The 24,570-nt window shown below is 48.7% G+C and overlaps 1 protein-coding gene across 3 annotated transcripts in view; it reads right to left on the bottom strand.

Annotated features, from left to right (window-relative positions):
- Window positions 1-24,570, bottom strand: part of gmip (GEM interacting protein) — a 98,121-nt gene that overhangs the window by 62,435 nt on the left and 11,116 nt on the right. Inside the window, exon 1 of one of the 3 annotated variants that reach the window (XM_080216579.1) lies at window positions 17,908-18,101. The exons of 1 other annotated variant lie outside the window; for it this stretch is intronic. In XM_080216579.1, coding sequence (XP_080072705.1) covers window positions 17,908-17,929 — 22 coding nt within the window. In that variant the 5' untranslated portion in view covers window positions 17,930-18,101. Of the gene's footprint in view, window positions 1-12,661; window positions 12,775-17,907; window positions 18,102-24,570 lie in introns of those variants that run through there. One more of the 3 variants, XM_080216580.1, reaches the window with a different exon arrangement.

Genomic DNA, 24,570 nt, shown 5'->3' with positions numbered 1-24,570 from the left:
GAAGCCAGGTACCAGACACTAGTTTCCAAAATACACCAAATTCTGGGCTGTTGGTGACCGTTTACACTTTACACAAACGTGGTCAATGACGTTCGCTCAAACATCTCAGTACCGATTAACCCAACATCTACCTGGTTAAAAGAAGCAGGATTAGAATTGAGTGGCACCCCCTGCGGTGAGGTACTTGTGGATTTGGTCACTCCACTGATACTACCAGAGAATCCCTAACTATGGCTGAGGAGGTGTGGGGGCAGAGGAGGGGAGGTTTCATAGATTAGAATCCCTACAGTGCAGAAGGAGGCCCTTCGACCCATCAAGTCTGCACTGACTCTCCAACAGAGCACCTTACCCTATCCTCATAACCTCATGTATTTACCCTGCTAATCCCCCTAACCTACACATCTTTGGACACTAAGGCGCAAGTTAGCATAGCTAAACCCCCTAATCTAGTCATCTTTGGACACTAAGGGGCAAGTTAGCATGACTAATTTACCTAACCTGCACAATTAAACTGATCTTTCTCTACACCCTAGCTATGACTGTAGCACTGCATTCTGCACCCTCTCCTTTCCTTCTCTATGAATGGTATGCTTTGTATAGCACACAAGGAACAACACTTTTCACTGCATACTAATACATGTGACAATAATAAATCAAATCAAAATCTTTGGACTGTGGGAAGAAACCGGAGCACCTGGAGGAAATCGATGCAGACACGGGGAGAATGCGCAAACTCCACATAGTCTGTGACCTGAGGCCGGAATTGAACCAGGTCCCTGGCACTGTGACGCAGCAGTGCTAACCACAGTGCCACATGTGAAGATTGTAAAGGCTTTTGAAGCTTTGTCTGTCATACTCTAAGATTACCAAAGTGTCATTGGCCACAGTTCACATGCTCTAGTCTAATATTTGGTGTTCAATGATTGCGAACAAATGGTTGAGATTGTTAGACAGGTTGGGCGGGTGGGCAAATCAATGGCAGATGCAGTATAATTTGGATAAATGTGAGGTTATTCACTTTGGAAGCAAAAACAAGGTGGCAGATAACTACCTGAATGGGTATAAATTGGGAGAGGGGAGAGTGCAGAGGGACCTGGGTGTCCTTGTGCACCAGTCACTGAAGGTAAGCGTGCAGGTGCAGCAGGCAGTGAAGGCAAATGGTATGTTGGCCTTCATTGCGAGAGGTTTCGAAAACAGGAGCAGGGATGTGTTGTTGCAATTATACAGGGGCCCTGATGAGGCCACACCTAGAGTATTGTGTGCAGTTTTGGTCTCCTTTTCTGAGGAAGGATGTTCTTGCTTTTGAGGGAGTGCAGGCTGAATACCAGGCTAAGTCTGAGGATTATATGAGGAGAGATTGACTAGGTTAGGATTGTTTTCACTGGAGTTCAGACGAATGAGGGGGGAAATCTCACAGGGACTTATAAAATTCTAACAGGACTAGACAGGGTGATGTAGGTAGGATGTTCCTGATGGAGGGGGGTGTCCAGAACCAGGGGTCACAGTCTGAGGATTCAGGGTAGACCATTTAGGTCAGAGGTGAGGAGATACTTTTTCACCCAGAGAGCGGTGAGTCTGTGGAATTCATTACCACAGGAAGTAGTTGATGCCAAAACATTGAATGTATTCAAGAGGCGGCTGGATACAGCACTTGGGGCGAATGGGATCAAAGGTTATGGGGAGAAAGCAGGATTAGGCTATTGAGTTGGACAATCAGCCATGATCGTGATGACTGGGACAGAGCAGGCTTGAAGGGCTGAATGGCCTCCTTCTGCTCTTATCTTCTATGTTTCTACTTAACCCCCGGGGAAGAAACAAGTACGATGTAGCAACATTATCCTTTCTACCCAGGCTGGAAGTTCCACTTTTATCGTACTCAACCATAACATGCAGTGTCTTAGAAGACGGACCAAATACACGTGACATGTACTTCTGAAGGCTAGGGACGTAAAATAAAATTTGGGGATCAGTGCTCTGAGTCATGCTGACCAGGTTCATATCCTAACCCGTGCCAGTCAGAAATGGCTCCTATACTGGGATAACCCGCCTACGGAAAGGGACACACAGCTGAGGTGCTGAAGCAGTGTCAGGGGCGGCACGGTGGCAGAGTGGTTAGCACTGCTGCCCCACAGCACCAGGGACCCGGGTTCGACTCCCGGCTTGGGTCACTGCGTGTGGGGAGTCTGCACGTTCTCCCCATGTCTGCATGGGTTTCCTCCGGGTGCTCCAATTACCTCTCACAGACCAAACTGTGTGGGTTAGGTGGATTGGCTGTGCTAAATTGCCCCTTAGTGTCCGCAGATGTATGGGTTAGGTGGATTGACCATGATAAATCACCCCTTAGCGTCGGGGGGGATTAACAGGGTAAATATGTGAGGTTAGGGGATAGGGCCTGGCCGGATTGTTGGTGCAGTATTGTTGGGCCAAATGTCCTCTTTCTGCACTCTGGGGGTACTGTGCGAGGTAAAGAGGAGAGTGTTGGGGAGAACGAGAAAAGGAATGCAACTCAGTTATTCCGTGTCTGGTTTATTGCTGGCTCCCATGAACTAAGAACCGAGTCCAGCTGCGATGCCTCACATTGCCAAAGAGCCCACTAATATCTGAAGCAGGACGGACAGGGCCCATGGAGCTGTAAGCGATTTGTTTCAGGGTATAGAGGGTGACGGCTAAAAGGAGACTGGATCAATATTAGGCTCTCAATAGAAAGATAGGGCCCAGACTTAAGACTGTAAGTGAGAACACGCACCCCCAGACCCCGACCCACCTCCAGGATGTGGAGACTGACCACTGAGACTCGGTGTAATAGAGACTCATTGCTCTGATGCAGTAGGTTGTCTGTGCACACACACACACAGAGAGGGAGTGCTCTTTCTATCACCACTTTGCACAGCAGTTGAAAGTGCAGCTACCAGGCCTCGCACCCCTTTAAAAAAATGGTTCTGTCAGTGATTAACCAATTTCATTTCAGCCAAGGACATCCTAACCCTGGTATTTAAAACACAACCCAGTCAGCCAGAGGTAAACACACGCCTCCCTAAGCTGCTCCCTCGAACATACCGACTCAAATTCCATTCATTCCTCCTCCTCTCCAAACACTATTTCGGTTCATTCCCTGTTCTCCACTGCCACCACCACCATATTCTCTCCTGAAGGCACCAACCACGTCCAAAGATGTGCAGGTTAGGTGGATTGGCCATGCTAAATTACCCCTTAGTGACCAAAGATGTGCGGGTTAGGGGGATTGGCCATGCTAAATTACCCCTTAGTGACCAAAGATGTGCGGGTTAGGGAGATTGGCCATGCTAAATTACCCCTTGGTGTCCAAAGAGGGAGGGGGTGGGATGAAAGAAGAACACTAGGGTTTCATGTGAAGACTAACTAAACTGCTGGTGGGTTTCTGGGAACCCCCCCCCCCCCAAATCCCCCATGAGATTTTTTCTCTCCCTCAGTGTAACCCCAGTTGCTGCAAAATATGACCACAAAACTAACAGCGGAACTAGGCCATTCAGCCCATCGATTCAGCTCCAACATTCAGTGAGATCATGAGATCTGATCCTCAGCTCCACTTTCCTGCCTTAACCCCATAACCCTCAACTCCCTTACTGATTAAACATCTGTCTGTCTCAGCCTTGAATGTACCTAACCCAACCCTCTGTGGTAAAGAAGTTCATAGATTTACTACCCTCTAAGAGAAGAAATTCCTCCTCATCTCTATGTTAAATGGGTGACCCTTTAATCTGAGATGATGTCCTCTGGTCCTAGACTCTCCCACAAGTGGAAACAGCCTCTCAGCATCGACCCTGCCAACCTCCCCTGAGAATCTGAGATGTTTTAATAAGGCCACCTCCCATTCTTCTAAAATTCAATGAGTACAGGCCCAACCTACTCAATCTCGCCTCATAAGAAAATCCCCCCCATACCTGGGATCAACCTAGTGAACCTTCTCTGGACTGCGTCCAATGCCTTAGATAAAGGGCAGCATGGTAACACAGTGGTTAGCACTGCTGCTTCACTGCACCAGGGACCCAGGTTCGATTCCCGCCTTGGGTCACTGTCTGTGTGGAGTCTGCACATTCTCCTCGTGTCTGCGTGGGTTTGCCCCGGTTTCCCCCCACAGTCCAAAGATGCGCGGGTTAGGTCGATTGGCCGTGCTAAAAAATTGCCCCTTCGGTCATGAGATGTGTAAGATAGAGGGATTAGTGGGCAAATATGTGGGGATATGGGGGTAGGGTCTGGGTGGGATGGTGGTCAGTGCAGACTCGATGGGCCGAATGGCCTCCTTCTACACTGTAGGGATTCTATGATAAGGGTACCAAAACTGTTCACAGTATTCTAGGCGTGGTGCCTTGTATAGTTTTAGCAAGACTTCTGTTTTTCAACTCCATTCCCTTTGAAATAAAGAGCAACATTCTACTTGCCTTCCTTATTGCCTGCTGAACTCGCACGCTGGCTTTTTCATGCTTTGAAAGAGATGCGACGTTACCCTGGTCGATCAGCCCTGCCCTGGCTATAGGCCCACACACAGTGTGGATCACTGAATGGACCCTCAGTGGGAGTTGGCAACTTCAGGAGGGGAGAGGGGCAGAGGGGAGGGGAGAGTAGAAATTGCGTTACTTGTTTTTATTGAAGTGTCATATCACAAGTGATTCACCCTGCTCAGCCACACTTCCCCTTTTCATTTCTGAGAAGGGTAAATTGATGCTGTCAGCCCTGCAGATCTGATTGCCAGCCTGCTTCACAATCCTTCGCTTCGGCTTCCTGCTGGACTGGTAGATTTAAAAGATTTCAACACGGGGTGAATGTACAGAGGGTAAATTTGCACCACTTCCCCACCGGCTGAAAGATCAGCTGTTGGAGGATTCACTCTCCCCCTCTGGTCAGCTAATGTAGAAGTCACTCACTCTCGGAGGTCAGGCTGTGTTAGGGGTAATTCTCCCTCTGTGACCTTTCCGCTCATTGAGTCAATTCTGTTTCAAGACAATTTACAGAGATCAGCAATTGTGCAATCCTGACTTTAACTGCGTATACATTAAACCCTGCTGTAAGAATCCTATAGATCTGTATACATTAGACCCTACTGTAAGAATCCTATAGATCTATATACATTAGACCCTTCTGTAAAAGTCCTATCGATCTGTATACATTAAACCCTGCTGTAAGAATCCTATAGATCTGTATACATTAGACCCTACTGTAAGAATCCTATAGATCTATATACATTAGACCCTTCTGTAAAAGTCCTATCGATCTGTATACATTAAACCCTGCTGTAAGAATCCTATAGATCTGTATACATTAGACCCTACTGTAAGAATCCTATAGATCTATATACATTAGACCCTTCTGTAAAAGTCCTATCGATCTGTATACATTAAACCCTGCTGTGAGAATCCTATAGATCTATATACATTTAATCCTTCTATAAGAATCCTACAGATCTGTAAACATTCAACCCCAACATATAAGTCTATTTTGAGCAGCACGCTGGCACAGTGGTTAGCACTGCTGCCTCACAGCACCAGAGACCCGGGTTTGATTCCCAGCTTGGGTCACTGTCTGTGCAGAGTTTGCACATTCTCCCCGTGTCTGTGTGGGTTTCCTCCGGGTGCTCCAGTTTCCTCCCACAGTCTGAAAGATGTGCTGGTTAGGTGAACTGGCCACGCTAAATTCTCTCTCAGTGTACCCGAACGGGTGCTGGAGTGTGGCGACTAGGGGATTTTCATCCCCTAGGGGATGTTAATGTAAGGCTACTTGTGACTAATAAATAAACTTTACTTTGGATCTGCACATATTCAGCTTGACTGGTTTGTATACATTCAGTCCTAGAGTACAGCCCTATATATCTGTGTGCAGCTGGAAGATGATGTGGAGATGCCAACATTGGACTGGGGTGGGCACAGTAAGAAGTTTCACAAGACCAGGTTAAAGTCCAACAGGTTTATTTCGTGACCTGAGCTTTTGGAGCACTGCCCCTTCATCAGGTGAGTGAAGAGCTTGGTTCACAAACAGGGCATATAGAGGTTTACAGCATGGAAACAGGCCCTTCGGCCCAACTTAAAACCCCTAAGCTAATCCCAATGGCCGCATTTGCCCCATATCCCTCTATACCCATCTTTCCCTTGTAACTTTCTAAATGCTTTTTAAAGACAAAATTGTACCCACCTCTACTACTACCTCTGGCAGCTTGTTCCAGACACTCACCACCCTCTGTGTGAAAAAATTGCCCCTCTGGATACTTTTGTATCGTTCTCCTGTCACCTTAACCTAAGCCCTCTAGTTTTAGACTCCCCTATCTTTGGGAAAAGATATTGACTATCTAGCTGATCTGTGCCCCTCATTATTTTATAGACCTCCATAAGATCACCCCTCAGCCTCCTACGCTCCAGAGAAAAAAGTCTCAGTCTATCCAGCCTCTCCTTATAACTCAAACCATCAAGTCCTGGTAGCATCCTAGTAAATCTTTTTTGCACTCTTTCTAGTTTAATAATATCCTTTCTATAATAGGGTGACCAATTCTATAATAGGGTACATAAGAACATATGAAATAGGAGCAGGAGTAGGCCATCTAACCCTCGAGCCTGCTCCGCCATTCAATAAGATCATGGCTGATCTGTCATGTCTCAGTTCCATTTGCCATTTCCTGGCCCATTCGCCCAGCCTATCTAGATCCTTCTGCAGACTCTCCACACCCTCCACGACAGATCAGCCATGATCTTATTGAATGGCGGGGCAGGCTCGAGGGGCTAGATGGCCTACTCCTGCTCCTATTTCTTATGTTCTTATGACTGGAACTGTACACAGTATTCCAAGTGTATTCTTATAGACACATACAGACATAAATGTATCGACACAAACTCAATTACAAGATAATGGTTGGAATGCGAGTCTTAACAGGTAATCAAATCTTTACATGTGCAGGCAATGTGAGCGGAGAGAGGGTTAAGTACAGGTTAAAGAGGTCCCCAGCCAGGACAGTTAATAAGATTTTGCAAGTCCAGGCAAGTCATGTGGGTTATAGATAGTGTGACATGAACCACCCTAAACACATTAAAGAAGCAATCCCCTATGGACAAGCCCTCCATAAAAACAGGATCTGCTCAGATGAGAAGGATCGCAACAGACGCTGAAAGATGCCCTCGTAAGAACAGGATATGGTGCTCAACTCAGTTCCACAATGAAAAACCGCACAGACCTCTCCAGAAGACAAACGCAGGACACAGCAGACCTTCATCATCCAGTACTTCCCCAGAGCATAGAAGCTACGACATCTTCTCCGGAGCCTTCAACATGTCATCGATGAAGACGAACATCTCGCCAAGGCCATCCCCACACCTCCATTTCTTGCCTTCAAACAACTGCACAACCTCAAACAGACCATTGTCCGCAGTAAACTACCCAGCCTTCAGGAGAACAGTGACCACAACACCACACAACCCTGCTACAGCAACCTCTGTAAGACATGCCGGATCATCGACACGGATGCCATCATCTCACATGAGAACACCATCCACCAGGTACACGGTACATACTCTTATGACTCAGCCAACATTGTCTACCTGATACGCTGCAGGAAAGGATGTCCCGAGGCATGGTACACTGGGGAGACCATGCAGACACTATGGCAACGGATGAATGAACACCGCTGGACAATCACCAGGCAGATGTGTTCCCTTCCTGTTGGGGAACACTTCAGCGGTCACGGGCATTCAGCTTCTGATCTTCGGGTAAGCATTCTCCAAGGAGGCCTTCACGACACACAACAACACAGTCACTGAGCAGAGACTGATAGCCAAGTTCGACAAATGAGGACGGTTTCAACCAGGATCTTGGGTTCATGTCACACTATTTGTAACCCCCACGACTTGCCTGGGCTTGCAAAATCTCATTAGCTGTCCTGGCTGGAGACAATTCACACCTCTTTAACTTGTGCTTAACCCTCTCTCCACTCACATTGTCTGCATTTGTAGACACTTGATGACCTGTAAAGACTCGCATTTCAATTATTATCTTGTAATTGAGTTTGTATCTGTACATGTCCTGTTTGTGAACCCAACTCCCCACTCACCCAATGAAGGGGCAAAACTCCGAAAGCTCATGCTACAAATAAACCTGTTGGACTTTAACCTGGTGTTGTGAGACTACTTACTGTGCAGGTAGAAGGATACAGAGTTAAAATAATTGGCGAAAGAAGCAAAAGCAATGTGAGAAAAGAACTTTTTCATTCAACGAAAGTCTGGATTGAACTTTGCAGGAGAAGAGGGGAAGCAAGATCAGTGGAAACATTCAGAAGGGAATTAGCCAGTTACCTGAGCAAAGGTGAAGGGTCACAGGGTGAAGGTGAAGGGTCACAGGGTGAAGGTGGGGAATGCCTCATTCAGAGAGCCGGTGCAAACATAATGGGCCAAATGGTCTCCTTTTGCACTGTAACAATTCTGCCTGCACCAGATGGTGTATTTATACAGATAGCCTGGACTACCTTTCTAATAAATCTCTCCCCCAATGCCTCATTTTCCATCCATTATGGTAATTAACTACAAGGCACCATAGACATCTCTCTCTCTCTCCATCACAGATGGATAATCGATTGTACAGCTTGAGGGGCATCGCTAAGCTCGGGAGGCAGGTCTCCATAAACCACTCCTGGCACTGGGATTGAACCCACATAACTGGCATCATTCTACACCATTTTATGTTTTCTCCCCAGCAACTGCCTTTCTGCATCTTATTTTTGTGATTTTGTTCTCAGTCTGTACTCACCGGTATTCTACCATTCTGCTATTTTGCTCGCAGGCAGTGCTGACCTTTATTCTGCTGTTAACACTATTTCTGGATCAATGCTTTGTTCTTTTACTACCACAACTCGCACTCTCTTGGTCTTTTGTTCCTTGATATCCCAGTAATTTAACCTCCCTCACAAGCTAACCAATCTTTGCCCCTGCCTTTTTGCTCCAGCTGCCCTCCTTATCGACAGCGTAAAACCCATCACGTCTCTGCCTCTCTCCAGGTCCAAAGAGGATTCAGATTGGACTCAAAACATTAGCTCTGATTCTCTCGTCACAGATGCTGCTCAAGGCGTCACAGTGGGTTAGCCCTGCTGCCTCACGGTTCTAGGGACTGGCTTTGATTCCTGGCTTGGGTCACTGTGTGCGCAGTTTGCACATTCTCCCCATGTCTGTATGGGTTTCCTCCAGGTGCTCCAGTTTCCTCCAAGAGACGTGCTGGTTAAGTGGATTGGCCATGCTAAATTCTCCCTCAGCCTACCCGAACAGGCTCCAGAATGTGGCAACTAAGGGATTTTCGCGGTAACTTCATTACAGTGTTAATGTAAGCTGACTTGTAATTCTAATAAATAAACTTAAAGAAAAACCTACTTAGCACTTTCTTGTTTTCATTTGCTTTCTGTCTGTGTCCTGGTCAATATTTACTAAATTCACCTCAAAACAATCTGGTAATTTTCTTAAATGTTAAAAGTGAGCCCGCATTTATCCAGCAGCTCATTCCACACTCCCACCACTCTCTGCGTGAAGAACCTCCCCCCCCCTCCCCGCCCCACAACTTTTTCCGCTTAACCCATGTTCTCAGTTTTTTTTGTCCCCTTGCCTCAGTGGAGAAAGCCTGCTTGCATTCACTCTGGGAAGTTCCCCTGGCTTTATCTATTCAATAGTGGGACATGGGCATCGCTGGCTGGGCCAGCATTTATTGCCCATCCCTTGTTGCCCTTGGAGGGTAGTCGAGAGTCAACTATATTGCTATAGCTCTGGAGTCACAGGTAGGCCAGACCAGGTGAGGCGAGCAGATTTCCTTCCCTGAAGAGACATTAGCCTGGGCTTGTAAAATCTCACTTACTGTCCTGTCTGGAGACAATACACATCTCTTTAACCTGTGCTAATGCTCTCTCCACTCACATTGTCAGCATCTTTAAGACTTGAATAGCAGGTTAGCTGCAAAGACTTGCATTCTAATCAGTATTCTGTAAACCGTGTGTGACTTTGTATGCCTTTCTCTAATCAGAGCCTTCCACACGGCTGACGAAGGAACACCGTTTCCAAAAGCTTGTGGGTTTACTATCAAATAAACTGGTTGGACTTAAACCTGGTGTTGTGAGACTTCTTACTGTGTTTACCCCAGCATTTCTACATCGAGACATTAGTGAACCAGATGGGTTTTTCCGACAATGGTTTCATGGTCATCAGTAGATTCTTAATTCCAGATATCTTTTATTGAGTTCAAATTCCACCATCTGCCGTGGCGGGATTCGAACCCGGGTCACCAGAACATTAGCTGGATTTCTGGATTAATAGTCTAACGATAATACCACTAGGCCATCGGTTCCCTTGCTGCCGGAATAAGAGCGTGGCTTTCTTGTAGGTGTCAATAAGGTATTCCAACATAGAGAAAAACAGCTAATCACCACGACCTTTCTCTGCCCAACGGCGGCAACCCCCCCCCCCAATTCTCCAACCCTTCTCCCCGCACCTCCCCTCTCCCTCCCAAATCTCTGCCGGGGCCCCTGCTTAACAAGCAGCTGCAGGGACCCTGGCTAAGTCCAATTGCCCACGTCCCCTGACGAGGCCATACTCACAGCAGGCCAGATTCAGGCTCCGTGACTCAGTGCATTAAAGGGGAATTCGATTTTGGACAGTCTTCCCCCGAGCTGGAGCTACAAATTCCCCTTTTTTGTTCAAACAGCAACTTGTGTTTGTGTGACGCTTTTGTTGTGTGGTTTCAAAAAAAAACCAGTCCCTTTGTCAGACTACAGTCAGACCAAATCTGGCCGCACAAGGGAATACTAAGGGAGATTCAGCCAGGAAAGTGGATTCCGAAGAGCGTCTTAAAGGAAGAGAGAGAGGCCGAGGGGACTGGGGAGGGAATTCCAGAGTTTGGAGCCTCGACAGCTGAAGGCACGGCCGCCCATGGTTGGATGAAGGGAATGGAGTCTTGCTTCCAATTTCCCTCCCTCTCTCGGCCTGTCTCCTCCTTTGAGACGTTGTTAGGAGCCCCCCCCTTTTCCTGGTTGAATCTGCCCTTTCCTGGTTGTTCCGCACTGATCAGGTTTCTGTCTCTGGCGCCAGTCCCAGTAGCCGTGCACCAGGATAAACCTCCAACGCTTTCACTAACCATTTCCTGTCCATTTCGGTCAGGTCAGCTGACCATCCTTTCTTGGTGTTTTGTTTCACGACTAGCTTCCTTTTTCGCTGTTTCTGTCCCTAGTTCCGCTTAGGCCAGGCCGAGCTCTCGTACCGCGGGTGTGGGCCGGCTATTTGGCTGCAGAAGGCATTGCAGACCTCACACATCTCCTCCAGCCACCCCTTCCATGCCCCAACCCATTTTCTCTCAGGGGGTGACTTCAAAGCAATTAATCAGAGAATCCCGATGGTGCAGAAGGAGGCCATTTGGCCCATCAAGATAACAATCTTACCCAAGCTCTATCCCCCAACCCCAGCCTCGCGAGTCCATGTATTTACCGTGCTTGCTGCCCTGACACTAAGGGGCAATTTAGCATGGCCAATCCATCTAACCTACACATTTAGTATTTGGATGCTAAGGGGCAATTCAGCATGGCCAATCCACCTAACCTGCACATCTTTGGACACTAAGGAGAAACTTAAAATGGCCAATCCACATAACCTGCACAACTTTGCACACTAAGGGGCAATTTAGCACGGCTAATCCACCTAACCTACACAACTTTGGACTGTGGGAAGAAACCGGAGCACCCAGAGGAAACCCACGCAGACACGAGGAGAAGATACAAACTCCACACAGACAGTGACCCAATGCTGGAATTGAAACCAGGTCTCTGGCGCTGTGAGGCATCAGTGCTAACCACTGTGCCCGCCTCGTGCTTGATGCTCCCTTGAGGCGGAACAGTTTCTCTTTATTTACCCTGTCCGGAGCGCTCAGGATCTTGAGTATCTTGATCACATTTACAAACAATCACTTGGTATTACAGAACTTGAATATCGCAGAAAAGGCAGGCATTGCCAAAGCTTTTCATTTTGCACTCAACAGGATAATTGCAAGAATACCAAATGGAGAACGTTGCCATTCTCTGCAAACAAAAGGGATATATCGAAGCCTTGAAACATTTTTTAGTTATCTAGGAGCCTGGAAAACCTAGAATTCATTCCCTGTTGCTTTCTCCGGCCAGGCTCAACTTATCGAGCAATCAGCATCCTTTGTCCCCTGTCATGTAAACTTTTGGGATCATTTGAAATTTGGTATTCCTGAATTTGTCCTGATGGGTGCAACTCAAAAATTGTCAGCAAGATGTAATTCTTTACAACAATAAACAGAATGTGACATATCTGGGAAAGATCAGAACAGATATATTAACTTAACCATGCCCCATCACCACCGCCCCACCCCCAGCAATCCACCACCTCAGAAATGGAGAGGATCAGATCGAACTCTCATTTTCCACCCCGCAATGGGCAGATCCATAGAATCCTACCGTGGAGAAAGAGGCCATTCAGCCCATCTTGGACAGTGAGTGCCAAATCTGATTCTCTCAGCTTCCCCCCTTGGGAAACTTAGATTTATAATTATTGCTCAGTTCCAATCCATTCAATGAACATAATTCACGTTTGGCATTTAATTCTCAGGGACCTTGCCACTTGATAACAGCGAGTTGGTATGAGGAGGGTACAGGAATACTCACCAAAGGTTTTTCTGGCTTCAATGAGACAGAGAAAACTCGATACCCAGTCAGGATACAGCCACTCACTCAGTCAGTGTTCCCTGCCGCTCAGTCGTACTTCCAATGCCCCCTCCCCATCGACTGCCAGTGGGTGCACAGTGGCTGCAGAATCTACCATCTACAGGTCGCAACTTGCCAAGGTTACTCGGGCACCTCCTCCCAGGGCTGCGACCTCCACCAGTGAGAAGGACAAAGAGCAGAATGACGGGTACATCACCACCTCTCAGGCCTCCAGCCAAGTCACATACCAACCAGACTTGGGCACATGGATATATATATATTTATATCTCCCCCTGTCATCACAGAGTCCAGAAATTCCAACACTATCCAAGCAACATCACGGTGGCAGCAGCTGTCGGAGTCAAAGGTCTCCCAACAGGGCGATTAGAGAGGGACAACAGATGCCAACCTGGAGAGTTATGCCCACATCCCATGAACAAGTCAAGAAATTGCCCGTCAGTTACTTTTACAAAGAAATTAATCTTGTTCCCACAATTTCTTCCTTTAACCCCTGCATCAAAGCTCCCAGTGCAACCCCAATGTTCCCGGAGCGATTTATTCTCCACCGGACCTCCAATCAACCCTGCTGCAGTTCCAATAACTTCCGCTTTGAGGCCAATGACTTCTAGAACATAGAAAAACTACAGCACAAACAGACCCTTCGGCCCACAAGTTGCACCGATCATATCCCTACCTACCAGGCTTACCTATAACCCTCAGTCCTACTAAGTCCCATGTACTCATCCAGAAGTCTCTCAAAAGACCCTATCGAATCTGCCTCCACCACCACCACCGATTCCACTCACCCACCACCCTCTGAGTGAAAAACTTACCCCTGACATCTCCTCTGTACCTGCTCCCCAGCACCTTAAACCTGTGTCCTCTCGTAGCGACCATTTCAGCCCTGGGAAAAAGCCTCTGAGAATCCACCCTATCTATTCCTCTCAACATTTTATAAACCTCAATCAGGTCGCCTCTCAACCTTCGTCTCTCCAGGGAGAAAAGACTGAGCTCCCTCAACCTATCCTCATAAGGCATGCCTCCCAATCCAGGCAACATCCTTGTAAATCTCCTCTGCACCTTTTCAATGGCATCCTACTTTTCCTTTCTTTGTGTTTTCTCTCTCTCTCTCTCTCTAAAGCCAGAGAAAGTGCCTCCAGCTGCTCCCTCAAACTCCCAAGGAAAACATCAGACAACTTTTGTTTTTAATCGCTTATCGAGGTAGAATAAAATGACACAAAGCCCACAGAATGGGGCCTCTGCCTAAATAGAGACACACTTGGATCAAAAACTTGGTCAAGGAAGTAGGTTTAAGGGGTTCTATAAGGCAGAAAGAGGTAGAGGGGTCCGGGAGGGTATCCCGGATCTTAAGGTCCAGTTAACCGGAAGCACAGCTATCAATACGAAGTTCATTTATCAGTCACAAGTAAAGCTTACATTAACACTTCAATGAAGTTACTGTGAAATTCCCCTAGTCACCACACTCTGGTGCTTGCTGCACCTAACTAGTACATCTTTCAGAATGTGGAAGGAAACCAGAGCACCTGGAGGAAATCCTACGCAGACACAGGAAGAATGTGGAAACTCCACACAGACAGTGACCCAAGCTGGGAATTGAACCCGGGTCCCTGGTGCTGTGAGGCAGCAGTGCTAACCACTGTGCCAATTTCAGTTTGACTGGATATCTCTCCCTCTCTTAATAAATCAGGATGGATCTAAATCCCTTTCAGTAACATGGAAACATACTGAGTTGGGAAAGATTCCTGAGGAGTCGGAGGTTGAAGACACACAGGCAGAATCAAAGGCGAAAATGGTCGCCTTGGGACTTGTCCATTCCCCTGGTGTCCTGCCCTGTGAGATTAAGCTTTTCCCCTGGTGATACAGTCTCGCCCAAAGTACCCAACCCACCATTAACACCTGGAAGACTCTTCCAAATGAAGACAGCGGAGCAGGTTTGTTCAGAACCTACCGGACCAAAAAGACCAGAAACTACAAAGAGTTGTGTTTCCATCACACAAACCAGCCTCCCATCCACTGACTCTGTCTACACTTCCCTCTGCCTCGGAAAAGCAGCCAGCATAATTATGGACCCCACACACCCCGGACATTCTCTCTTCCACCTTCTTCCGTCCGGGAAAAGATACAAAAGCCTTAGGTCACGTACCAACCGACTCAAGAACACCTTCTTCCCTGCTGCCGTCAGACTTTTGAATGGACGTACCTCATATTAAGTTAAACTTTCTCTACACCTTAGCTATGACTGTAATACTACATTCTGCACTCTCTTTTTCTTCTCGATGAACGGTATGCTTTGTCTGTATAGCACGCAAGAAACAATACACTGTATCCCAAGACATGTGACAATAATAAATCAAATCAAGTAATCAAATGTATGTGCCCGACCCTTACACTACATAACCCAGTGACAGAAGTCCTTTTTGTTCCACTGCCCTCTCCTTTACACAACTGATGAGGGGGTCAAACTCTTTGAGAAAATGTGACTGCAACCCACAGGACTTCAATATTCCCTAGCCCCTCGCTTTGCTGAGCATCTTGGATCTGTACGCCATCAGGATCCTGACCTTCCGGTTGCCATTTTAACACACGATCCTGCTCCCATGTCCACATGTCCGTCCTTGCCCTGCTGCAATGAAATAGTGAAGCTCAACACAAACTGGAGGAACAGCATCTCATCTTCCAGCTTGGCATTTTACAGCCTCCCGGTCTCAATATCAAACTCAACGACTTCAGATGATTTGCTCTCCACCCCCTTTGTTTTCATTCTATTTTTAATTTTTTTTTAACGGTTCTCTACCTTTCATTTCTTTATTGTCTTTCTTCATTTTTCTTCCCACCCTCCCACTGTTTCCCCCTACTTCATCTCCCTTCCCTTACTTTTTTCCCCCCGCTTCCCCTTTTCTACATTCTACCTTTGTCCCATATCTCCCCACCTCCCCCCAACATCTCCATCTGTCACAGTTTACAGCCTCTCTGCCGTTTGGCCATTTGCACCTTCTAATCTCTCTATGGGCTGCCATTAGCAGCTTTTCCCCTGGTTTCTGTGGCTATGACTCATCTTTCGTTCCCTCCCCCTGCAGTATCAATATCTCCCAATTTCTCTGCCTTTTAGCTTTGACAAAGGGGTCATCTGGACTCAAAACATCAGCTATTTTCTCTCCAGCTGTCAGAGCTGCTGAGATTTTCCAGCATTTTCTCTTTTTGTTTCCCCAGTGCCTCCTGCCCCGCTCCCTGCACTAGTGACAAATGGTTTGACCTGAGCCGAGGTTATTGACCTGGACCTGGAAAGGCTGAGGTTCGATCCTCAGGCTTTAACAGAATCATGTTCCAGTGCAGAAGGAGGCTATTCAGCTCATCATGTCTGCACCAGGTCTCCACATGAGCATCATGACTTAGTGCCATTCTCCCGCTTTTCCACCGTAACCCTGTTAACACTGAATCAGTAAGAAGTCTCACAACATCAGGCTAAAGTTGCGAGACTTACTGTGTTTACCCCAGTTCAACGCTGGCATCTCCACATCATGGCTAACATTGACACAAACAGAGTGATCCTGCTGACAGGGTGGCACAGTGGTTCGCACTGCTGCCTCACAACACCAGGGACCCGGGTTCGATTCCCAGCTTGGGTCACTGTCTGTGTGGAGTTTGCACATTCTCCCTGTGTCTGTGTGGGTTTCCTCCCACAGTCCAAAGATGTGCAGGTTAGGTGGATTGGCCACCCTAAATTGCCCTTTCAGGGATTAGCAGGGTAAATGTGGGGATAGGGCTGGATAGGATTGTTGTGGTGCAAGCTCAATGGGCTGAATGGCCTCTTTCTGAACTGTAGAGACTCAATGAGTTGCTCTTGCTCAGGTGTAGAGGAGACACACAGCTTTCATGACACTTTCTGGATGTTAAAGCCTGATATTTCTTTGGGTTCCTCACTACTGGCCACTCCTATAAGAAGACCCGTGTCCCCAGAATCATCTACAGTGCACCATTCAAAATCCACTAATTAGTTAAATGGTGCTGGAAGAAGAGGTTACAACAAGACAGCACAGGTTTTTTTTGCCTGTGACAGACTAGGCCTGAGGCCTTACACTGCCTCAGATAGGTGTGGACTCTGTGTGAGAGAGATGCCAAAGGTCAAAGAGATTGATCTCCCTTTGACTGTTCCCCATCTACACAATGTCGCAGGCTTCCACTCCAGGCCTAGAGTGACTGGGGAAGGTGAGGGGGGGGGCCATAGAGGGAGAGAAAGCCTCAAAATGGAGGCCGGGGGGAAGAAATCTGTGCAAGTATTTGGCTGTCAGTGAAGTGGTGACTGGTGGCTTCAAGAGTCAAGGAATGGACACACACCTAGAGGGTCAGCTCAATGGGATGTCCTTCTCACACCCCAACCCCTTCCTCTTCAATCAACGCCACTCATGCTGGCCTCCCACCAACCCAACCCCAATCTCCCGCCTCCCCTTCCAGGCTTGGGAGTGGGGGTCTCCAGGAACTGCTGTGCGTGCGACCCCGGAGATAAAACATCGGGACATTGAAGAAGCTCGCTTGTTGTGTCATTGTCTTTGAACATTTTTCTTTTAAAAGAGATCAATATATTGAGGGTGGTTTGGAGGAGCTGGGGGAGCGAGAGGCTGCCTGCCAAGTACCATCCACTTGGATAATGATTTTCCAGTTGGTCTCGTAAGGCACAAAGATGGCTGATGGCTGCGACATGGTGGACGGAGGGGGTTGGGAGCGGCAGGGGCAAGTCATGTGATGAAACCTCAGGGAATAGTACACTTAATCACAGTTGGAAATCCTCAACTTTCCCCAGAATCTTCCCCCACCTCCGCAAATCCCAAACTCCTGCACCAAGTAAAATCAGGGAGAGGAAATCTGGTTGGAAGAAAAAAAACCCCCCATTAGTCAATCTCTCGAGCGCAGAGGCGAGACGTCGGGCGATTAACATGAAGAAGCACAAAACCGTGTTTGCCGCAAGCGCCAATCTCTGTCAGAGGGCTGGATATTCGACACGCATCTCTGAGCGAACACAAATGTCACAGGATGTGGTCGGCACTGACCTAAATGAAGATGTGAACTGTCTGAACAAAGAAAAAAAAATCCCCCCCTTCTCTCTTCTCAGCGGCTGCCATTGCTCCATACTGTAGCCAACACGTTAAAGCTTTGACCACAAGGCCTGGGTCGCAGACCCTGTTACGTACCGTTCTCCCCGATATCTCCCATGTTCCCTTCAAGGTGATCTCCACTCTCACTGCAGAAGCTTCCTCCGGCTCTGTGCCCTCGAGATAGGGAAGAGAAGCGGCGAGATTCGGAGGGTGTGGGGCGGCGGGGGGTTGGGATGCTGACAGACCCTGGTTTGTTAACGCTTCAGTTCCTCGGGGAACGGGGGGAGGTGGCGGGGTCTGGCCTGGCGTACCTTGGCACGGAACACACACACACACACACAGACCCGGCCACTCAAGCACAACCTGCCGCCACGGGGCAGCTACCCCGTCTCCTCCGACTGCGTGACATCAACAAATCAGCCCACTTCCTCATTGCAAACAGCGGTGAGGTTACATTCACTGCAGACGCCTGTCCCGCACAGATGGGCGTCTACAATCTGACAAATTCAATAAATCCTTGAGCAATCTGGCTTTCTGGGAGTTTGGAAACGCTGGTGCTGGTGATTTTTCTCAGCCTGCTCCCCCCAACCCTAACACCCCCCCAACCCCCACAGCCCCCCAACCCCCACTCCCAACCCCCCAATCCCCCCACCCCCCCCACCAACCCCAATCCCCCCCCCACCAACCCCAATCCCCCCACCAACCCCAATCCCCTCCCCACCAACCCCAACTATCCCCCCCAACCAACCCCAACTACCCCCCCAACCAACCCCAACTACCCCCCCAACCAACCCCAACTACCCCCCCAACCCCAACCCCAACTACCCCCCCAACCCCAACCCCAACTACCCCCCCAACCCCAACTACCCCCCCCAACCCCAACTACCCCCCCCAACCCCAACCCCAACCCCAATCCCCCCCCAACCCCAATCCCCCCCCAACCCCAACCCTGACTATTTCCATTCACCGCTCTCTCTGGTCGCCTCAGACACTCCTGACCTCGGCCTAGTTTTCCATCCTAAGCGGCCTCATTCCCCCACCCCCATCTCCATAACCTCCCCTTCCCTCCAGCCCAGCAACCGTCTGAGAGCTCTCCAAACGGGCAGGCGATGGCCTAGTGGTATGATCGCTCGACTACTCGTCCAGAAACTCAGCTAATGTCCGGGGGGGGGACCCGGGTTCGAATCCTGTCACGGCAGGTGGTGAAATTTGAATTCAATGAAACAAAAATATCTGGAATTAAGAATCTACTGATGACCATGAAACCATTGTCGGAAAAATCCATCCTGCTCACTAATGATCTTCGGGGAAGGAGATCTGCTGTCCTTACCCGGTCTGGCCTACATGTGACTCCACAGCCACAGCAATGTGGTTGACTCTCAACTGCCCTTGGGCAACTAGGGATGGGCAGTAAATGCTGGCCAGCCAACGACGCCCATGTCCCAAGAATGAATCATAAAAAATCAGGTCTCTTGCACGTCCTCCATTTTCTCCATCCCAGCTCGGAGAGGGTCCTGAGTTCAGCCGTCCAGGCCTGAAAGGTCTAGAATTCCCTCCTGGCCTTCTCCACCTCCCTCCTCCCTTAAGACGCTCCTTAAAAATCTACCTCCTTCTAAGCTAAGTCCGTGACCACATGTCCCAATATAGGAACACAGTATAAACATGATGGGTGTGACCTTCTGAGTCTTAACTCCAGTGGGATTGCCTGGTCCTGCCAATGTGGCAACACCCCCACCCTCTCCTGCTGCCACTCCCCCACCTTCCCGCCGGCATATTTGCTGGCAGTGTGGGGCGGATTCAATGGAAAATCTCATGGAAAGCAGCGGGACTGGAAGGTCCTGCCACTGGCGAGCTGCCTCCACATCCTCGCGGATTCGGTAGAGTCTTTTAAGAGATGAGTACATGGGACTTAGTAGGATTGAGGGTTATAGGTAAGCCTAGTAGGCAGGGACATCTTTGGCGCAACTTGTGGGCCGAAGGGCCTGTTTGTGCTGTAGTTTCTCTATGTTTGTAAAACACAGCAGGTTCGTAGAATCATACAAATTGTACAGTGCAGAAGAGGCCCTTCGGCCCATTGAGTCCAACGCATTAGAAACACCTGAACTCCCATCTAATCCCACTTGCCAGCGCTTGGCCCATGGCCCTGAATGGTACAGCGTGCCAAGTGCTCATCCAGATCCTATTTAAAGGCATCCCACCTCTCCCCCACCCTCCCAGGCAGTGCATTCACCACCCTCTGGGCAAAAAAATGTTTTGCTCGCATCCTCCCTAAACCTCCCTGCTCCCTCGCCTGTGTCCCCTCGTGACTGACCCTCCAACTAAGGGGAACAGCTGCTCCCTATCTCCTCTATCCACGCCCCTCATAATCTCGATCAGGTCGCCCCTCAATCTTCTCTGCTCCAGGGTAAACACAGTGAGAAGTCTCACGACACCAGGTTAGAGTCCAACCTGTTTATTTGATAGTAAACCCACAAGCTTTCAGAAACGGTGTTCCGTCATCAGGTGTGTTTACCCCAGTCCAACGCCAGCATCTCCACACAGTGAAAACAAACCAGATCTATCCAATCTCTCTTCAGAACTTAACTGCCCCATCCCAGGCAGCGTCCTGGTGAATCTCCTCTGCACCCCATTCCAGTGCAATCACGTCCTTCCTATAATGTGGTGACCAGAACTGCACACAGTGCTCCAGCTGGGACCTCACCAAAGTTCGATACAACTCCAACACGACTTCCCTGCTTTTGTACCCTGTGCCCCGATTGATAAAGGCAAGTGTCCCATCTGCCTTTTCACCACCCTAATAACATGCCCTTCCGCTCTCCGAGGTCTGTGTGGACCCACACAGAAATTCCTACTGCCCTACCATTCTCCTGGCTGGTTGGGTGTAAACTTAGGGGCAGCACAGTGGGTTAGCACTGCTGCTTCACCGCGGCGGAGACCCAGGTTCGATTCCCGGCTTGGGTCACTGTCTGTGTGGATTCTGCACGTTCTCCCCATGTCTGCGTGGGTTTCCTCCGGGTGCCCCGGTTTCCTCCCACACTCTGAAAGACATGCTGGTTACGGTGCATTGACCCGAACAGGAGTGTGGCGACTAGGGGAATTTCACAGTAACTTCATTGCAGTGTTAACGTAAGACTACTTGTGACTAATAAATAAACTTTAAAAGAGAATACTTTCTCAAATTACTCTTTCCAAAGTCTCACACTTTTCAGGGTTAAATGCCATCCCCCCATTTGACCGTTCTATCTTTGTCTTCCTGTAGCCCAAGATACTCCGCCTCACTCCCCTGTAAATTTCCAGCGTGTTGGCTTTAACCCAGGCCCCCTGGTTATTGACCCCTCTACTAAGGGGAAAGGTTCCTTCCCGGTCTACTCTATCTATGTCTTGCACCCCTCGATCAGGTCCCCTTCTCTGCTCTAAGGAACCATACCAGCCTCTGCTCATCGCTCCAGCCCAGGCAATATCGCCTCTGCACCCTCTCCAGTGCAATCACACCCTTCCTGTAGTGTGGTGACCAGAACTGCACAAACACACACACTATTTTAGCTGTGGCCTAACTAGCGTTTTGTATATAGCTCCATCATAACCTCCCCACCCTTATGATCTATGCCTTACCAAATAAAGGCAAGTATCTCATCTTGGGGACTTTATTGGCGAAGAAGTTAATAAGGACTTTACTGTTCCAGACGATGGGAAGACTAATCGCTGCAAGTTCAAACCAGGGCGACACGGTGTCCCAGTGGTTAGCACTGCTGCCTCACAGCGCCAGGGACGTGGGTTCGATTCCCGGGGGCACGGTGGCCCAGTGGTTAGCATTGCTGCCTCACAGCGCCAGGGACCCAGGTTCCATTCCCAGCTTGGGTCACTTTCTGCGTGGAGCCAGCACATTCTCCCCGTTTCTGCATGGGTTTCCTCCGGGTGCTCCAGTTTCCTCCCACAGTCCAAAGATGTGCAGGTTAGGTGGATTGACCATGCTAAATTGTCCCTTAGTGTCAGGGGGGGTGGTCAGGGTAAATGCCTGTGATTATGGGGCTAGGGCCCGGGTGGGATTGCAGACTCGATGGGCCGAATGGTCTCCTTCTGCGCTGTAAGATTCTACGGTTCACTTCCACACGAGATTCCTTAACCCAGGTGGGAACGGCCATAACAAACAGGACTAAAAATCGAGAGTTTGAACATTGCTTAAAAGCAAAAGGAAAAAGTTGGGGGAAAATAACCTTGTGAAAATACAGGTGGTTTACTTTCAGGGAAAGAGAAAAGGCTGGAAAATCTCAGCAGGTCTGGCAGCATCTGTCATAAGAACATAAGAAATAGGAGCAGGAGTAGGCCATCTAGCCCTTCGAGCCTGCCCCGCCATTCAATAAGATCATGGCTGATCTGTCGCTGCTCAGTTCCACTTTCCCGCCCTCTCCCCATAACCCTTAATCCCCTCTCCTATCAAAAACCCATCAACCCGCGTCTTAAATATATTTAGCGAGGCAGCCTCCACCACTTCAACGGGCAGAGAATTCCAGAGATTCACCGCCCTTTGAGTGAAGAAGTTCCTCCTCAACTCCGTTCTAAACCGCCCCCCTTTTATCTTGAGGCTGTGCCCCCTAGTCCTACTGTCTTTTTTGAGCGGGAAGAGTCTTTCCACCTCTATCCTATCCATCCCATTCATCATCTTATACGTCTCAATGAGATCTCCCCTCATTCTTCTAAACTCTAACGAGTACAAGCCCAGTTTATTCAGCCTCTCCTCATAGCTCAACCCCCTCAACTCCGGTATCAGCCTAGTAAACCTCCTCTGCACTCCCTCCAAGGCCAAAATATCTTTGCGCAGGTGTGGCGCCCAAAACTGCACACAGTACTCCAGCTGCGGCCTCACCAATGCCCTATACAGCTGCAGCAAGACCTCCCTACTTTTATATTCAATCCCCCTCGCTATGAAGGCCAGCATCCCATTCACCTTCCTGACCACCTGCTGCACCTGCAAGCTGGGTTTTTGCGACTCATGCACAAGGACCCCGAGGTCCCTCTGCACCGTCGCCTGCTGCAGTTTTTCGCCCCGTAAGTAATAGTCCTTCCTACCATTCTTGCTACCAAAGTGGACCACCTCACACTTGCCAACATTAAATTCCATTTGCCATTTCCTGGCCCATTCACCCAGCCTATCTAGATCCTTCTGTAGACTCTCCACACCCTCCGCACAATTTGCCGTTCCCCCAATCTTGGTGTCATCAGCAAATTTCGACACTCTACACTCGGTTCCCTCCTCCAGATCATCTATATAAATGGTAAAAAGCTGAGGCCCCAGCACCGACCCCTGGGGCACTCCACTAGTCACCATTCGCCAATCCGAATAGCACCCGTTGACCCCCACTCTCTGCCTCCTATTTGACAACCAATCCTCTATCCACGCTAACACCCTACCCCCAACTCCATGTCCCTCGACCTTCTGCAATAACCTCTTGTGAGGCACTTTGTCAAACGCCTTCTGAAAATCTAGAAAGACCACATCCACCGGCTCTCCTCTATCCACCGCCCGAGACACATCCTCATAGAACTCCAGTAAATTTGTCAGACACGACTTCCCTTTAATGAAACCGTGCTGCGTCTGCTCTATCAAGCAATTCCCTTCAAGATGCCTCGCAATTTCCTCCTTAATGACAGATTCTAACATTTTACCTACCACAGACGTTAAACTAACCGGCCTATAATTCCCCGCCTTTTGCCTGGCACCCTTCTTAAACAACGGCATAACATTAGCCGTTTTCCAATCATCCGGCACTTCCCCGGAATCCAGCGACGTCTGGAAAATAACCACCAAGGCATCTACTATCACCTCCGCCATTTCTTTCAGAACCCTCGGATGCATTCCATCCGGTCCTGGGGACTTGTCCACAATCAGCCCCTCCAGTCTGTCGAGCACCGCCTCTCTAGTAACAGTAATGTCATTAAGACCCTTCAGTCCTACCACCTTTCCATCGCTAACACCCGGCAAATTATTCACGTCCTCCTCCGTGAAGACAGAAACAAAAAAGTTATTCAATACCTTAGCCATATCCCCATCCCCTACCACTAGGTCCCCTTTCTCATCCTCTAAAGGACCAACATTCACCCTAGCCAGCCTCTTCCTTTTTATATATTTATAAAAACTCTTGCTATCCTTTTTTATATTAAGCGCTAGTCCAGCTTCATAGTTTCTCCTACCCTTCTTTATCAACTTCTTTGTCAATCTTTGTTGATATTTAAACCTCTCCCAATCCTCTTCTCGCCCACTACTCTTAGCTACTCTAAATTCCTCCGCTTTTAGTTTAACACTTTCCTTCACCTCCTTCGTTATCCACGGCTTATTACCTCTCCTCCTACTATCCTTTTTGACCATCGGAATAAATTTCCGCTGAGCACCAAGAAAGATCTCCTTAAAGATCCTCCACTGCTCCTCAACAGACCCTCCCTCCAACGCGCTCCCCCAGTCCACATTCGCCAATTCTTCTCTCATCCTACCGTACTCCCCTCTATTAATTATTATTAATTATTAATTATTATTATCTGTCAGGAGAGGAAAGAGCTGACGTTCGAGCCCAGGTGACCCTTTGTCAAAGTGTTTTCCTGCGCTGGTCATTATGTGACTCCAGTTCGACAGACTTGTTTGAATTGCTTGGCAGACAGAGAGCTGGCAGGAATTTGATGGGCCAAATGGCCTCCTCCTGTGCTGCAATGACTGTCAGCATGACGAGAGTCCCCCTCCTCCTTCCCCCTCCCCCCCCTCCTGGGGCC

The sequence above is a fragment of the Carcharhinus amblyrhynchos genome, chromosome 33 (genome assembly GCF_965287045.1).
Source record: "Carcharhinus amblyrhynchos chromosome 33, sCarAmb.v2.hapA, whole genome shotgun sequence".
NCBI lineage: Eukaryota > Metazoa > Chordata > Chondrichthyes > Carcharhiniformes > Carcharhinidae > Carcharhinus > Carcharhinus amblyrhynchos.
This window is presented reverse-complemented; position numbering and strand designations above follow the sequence as displayed.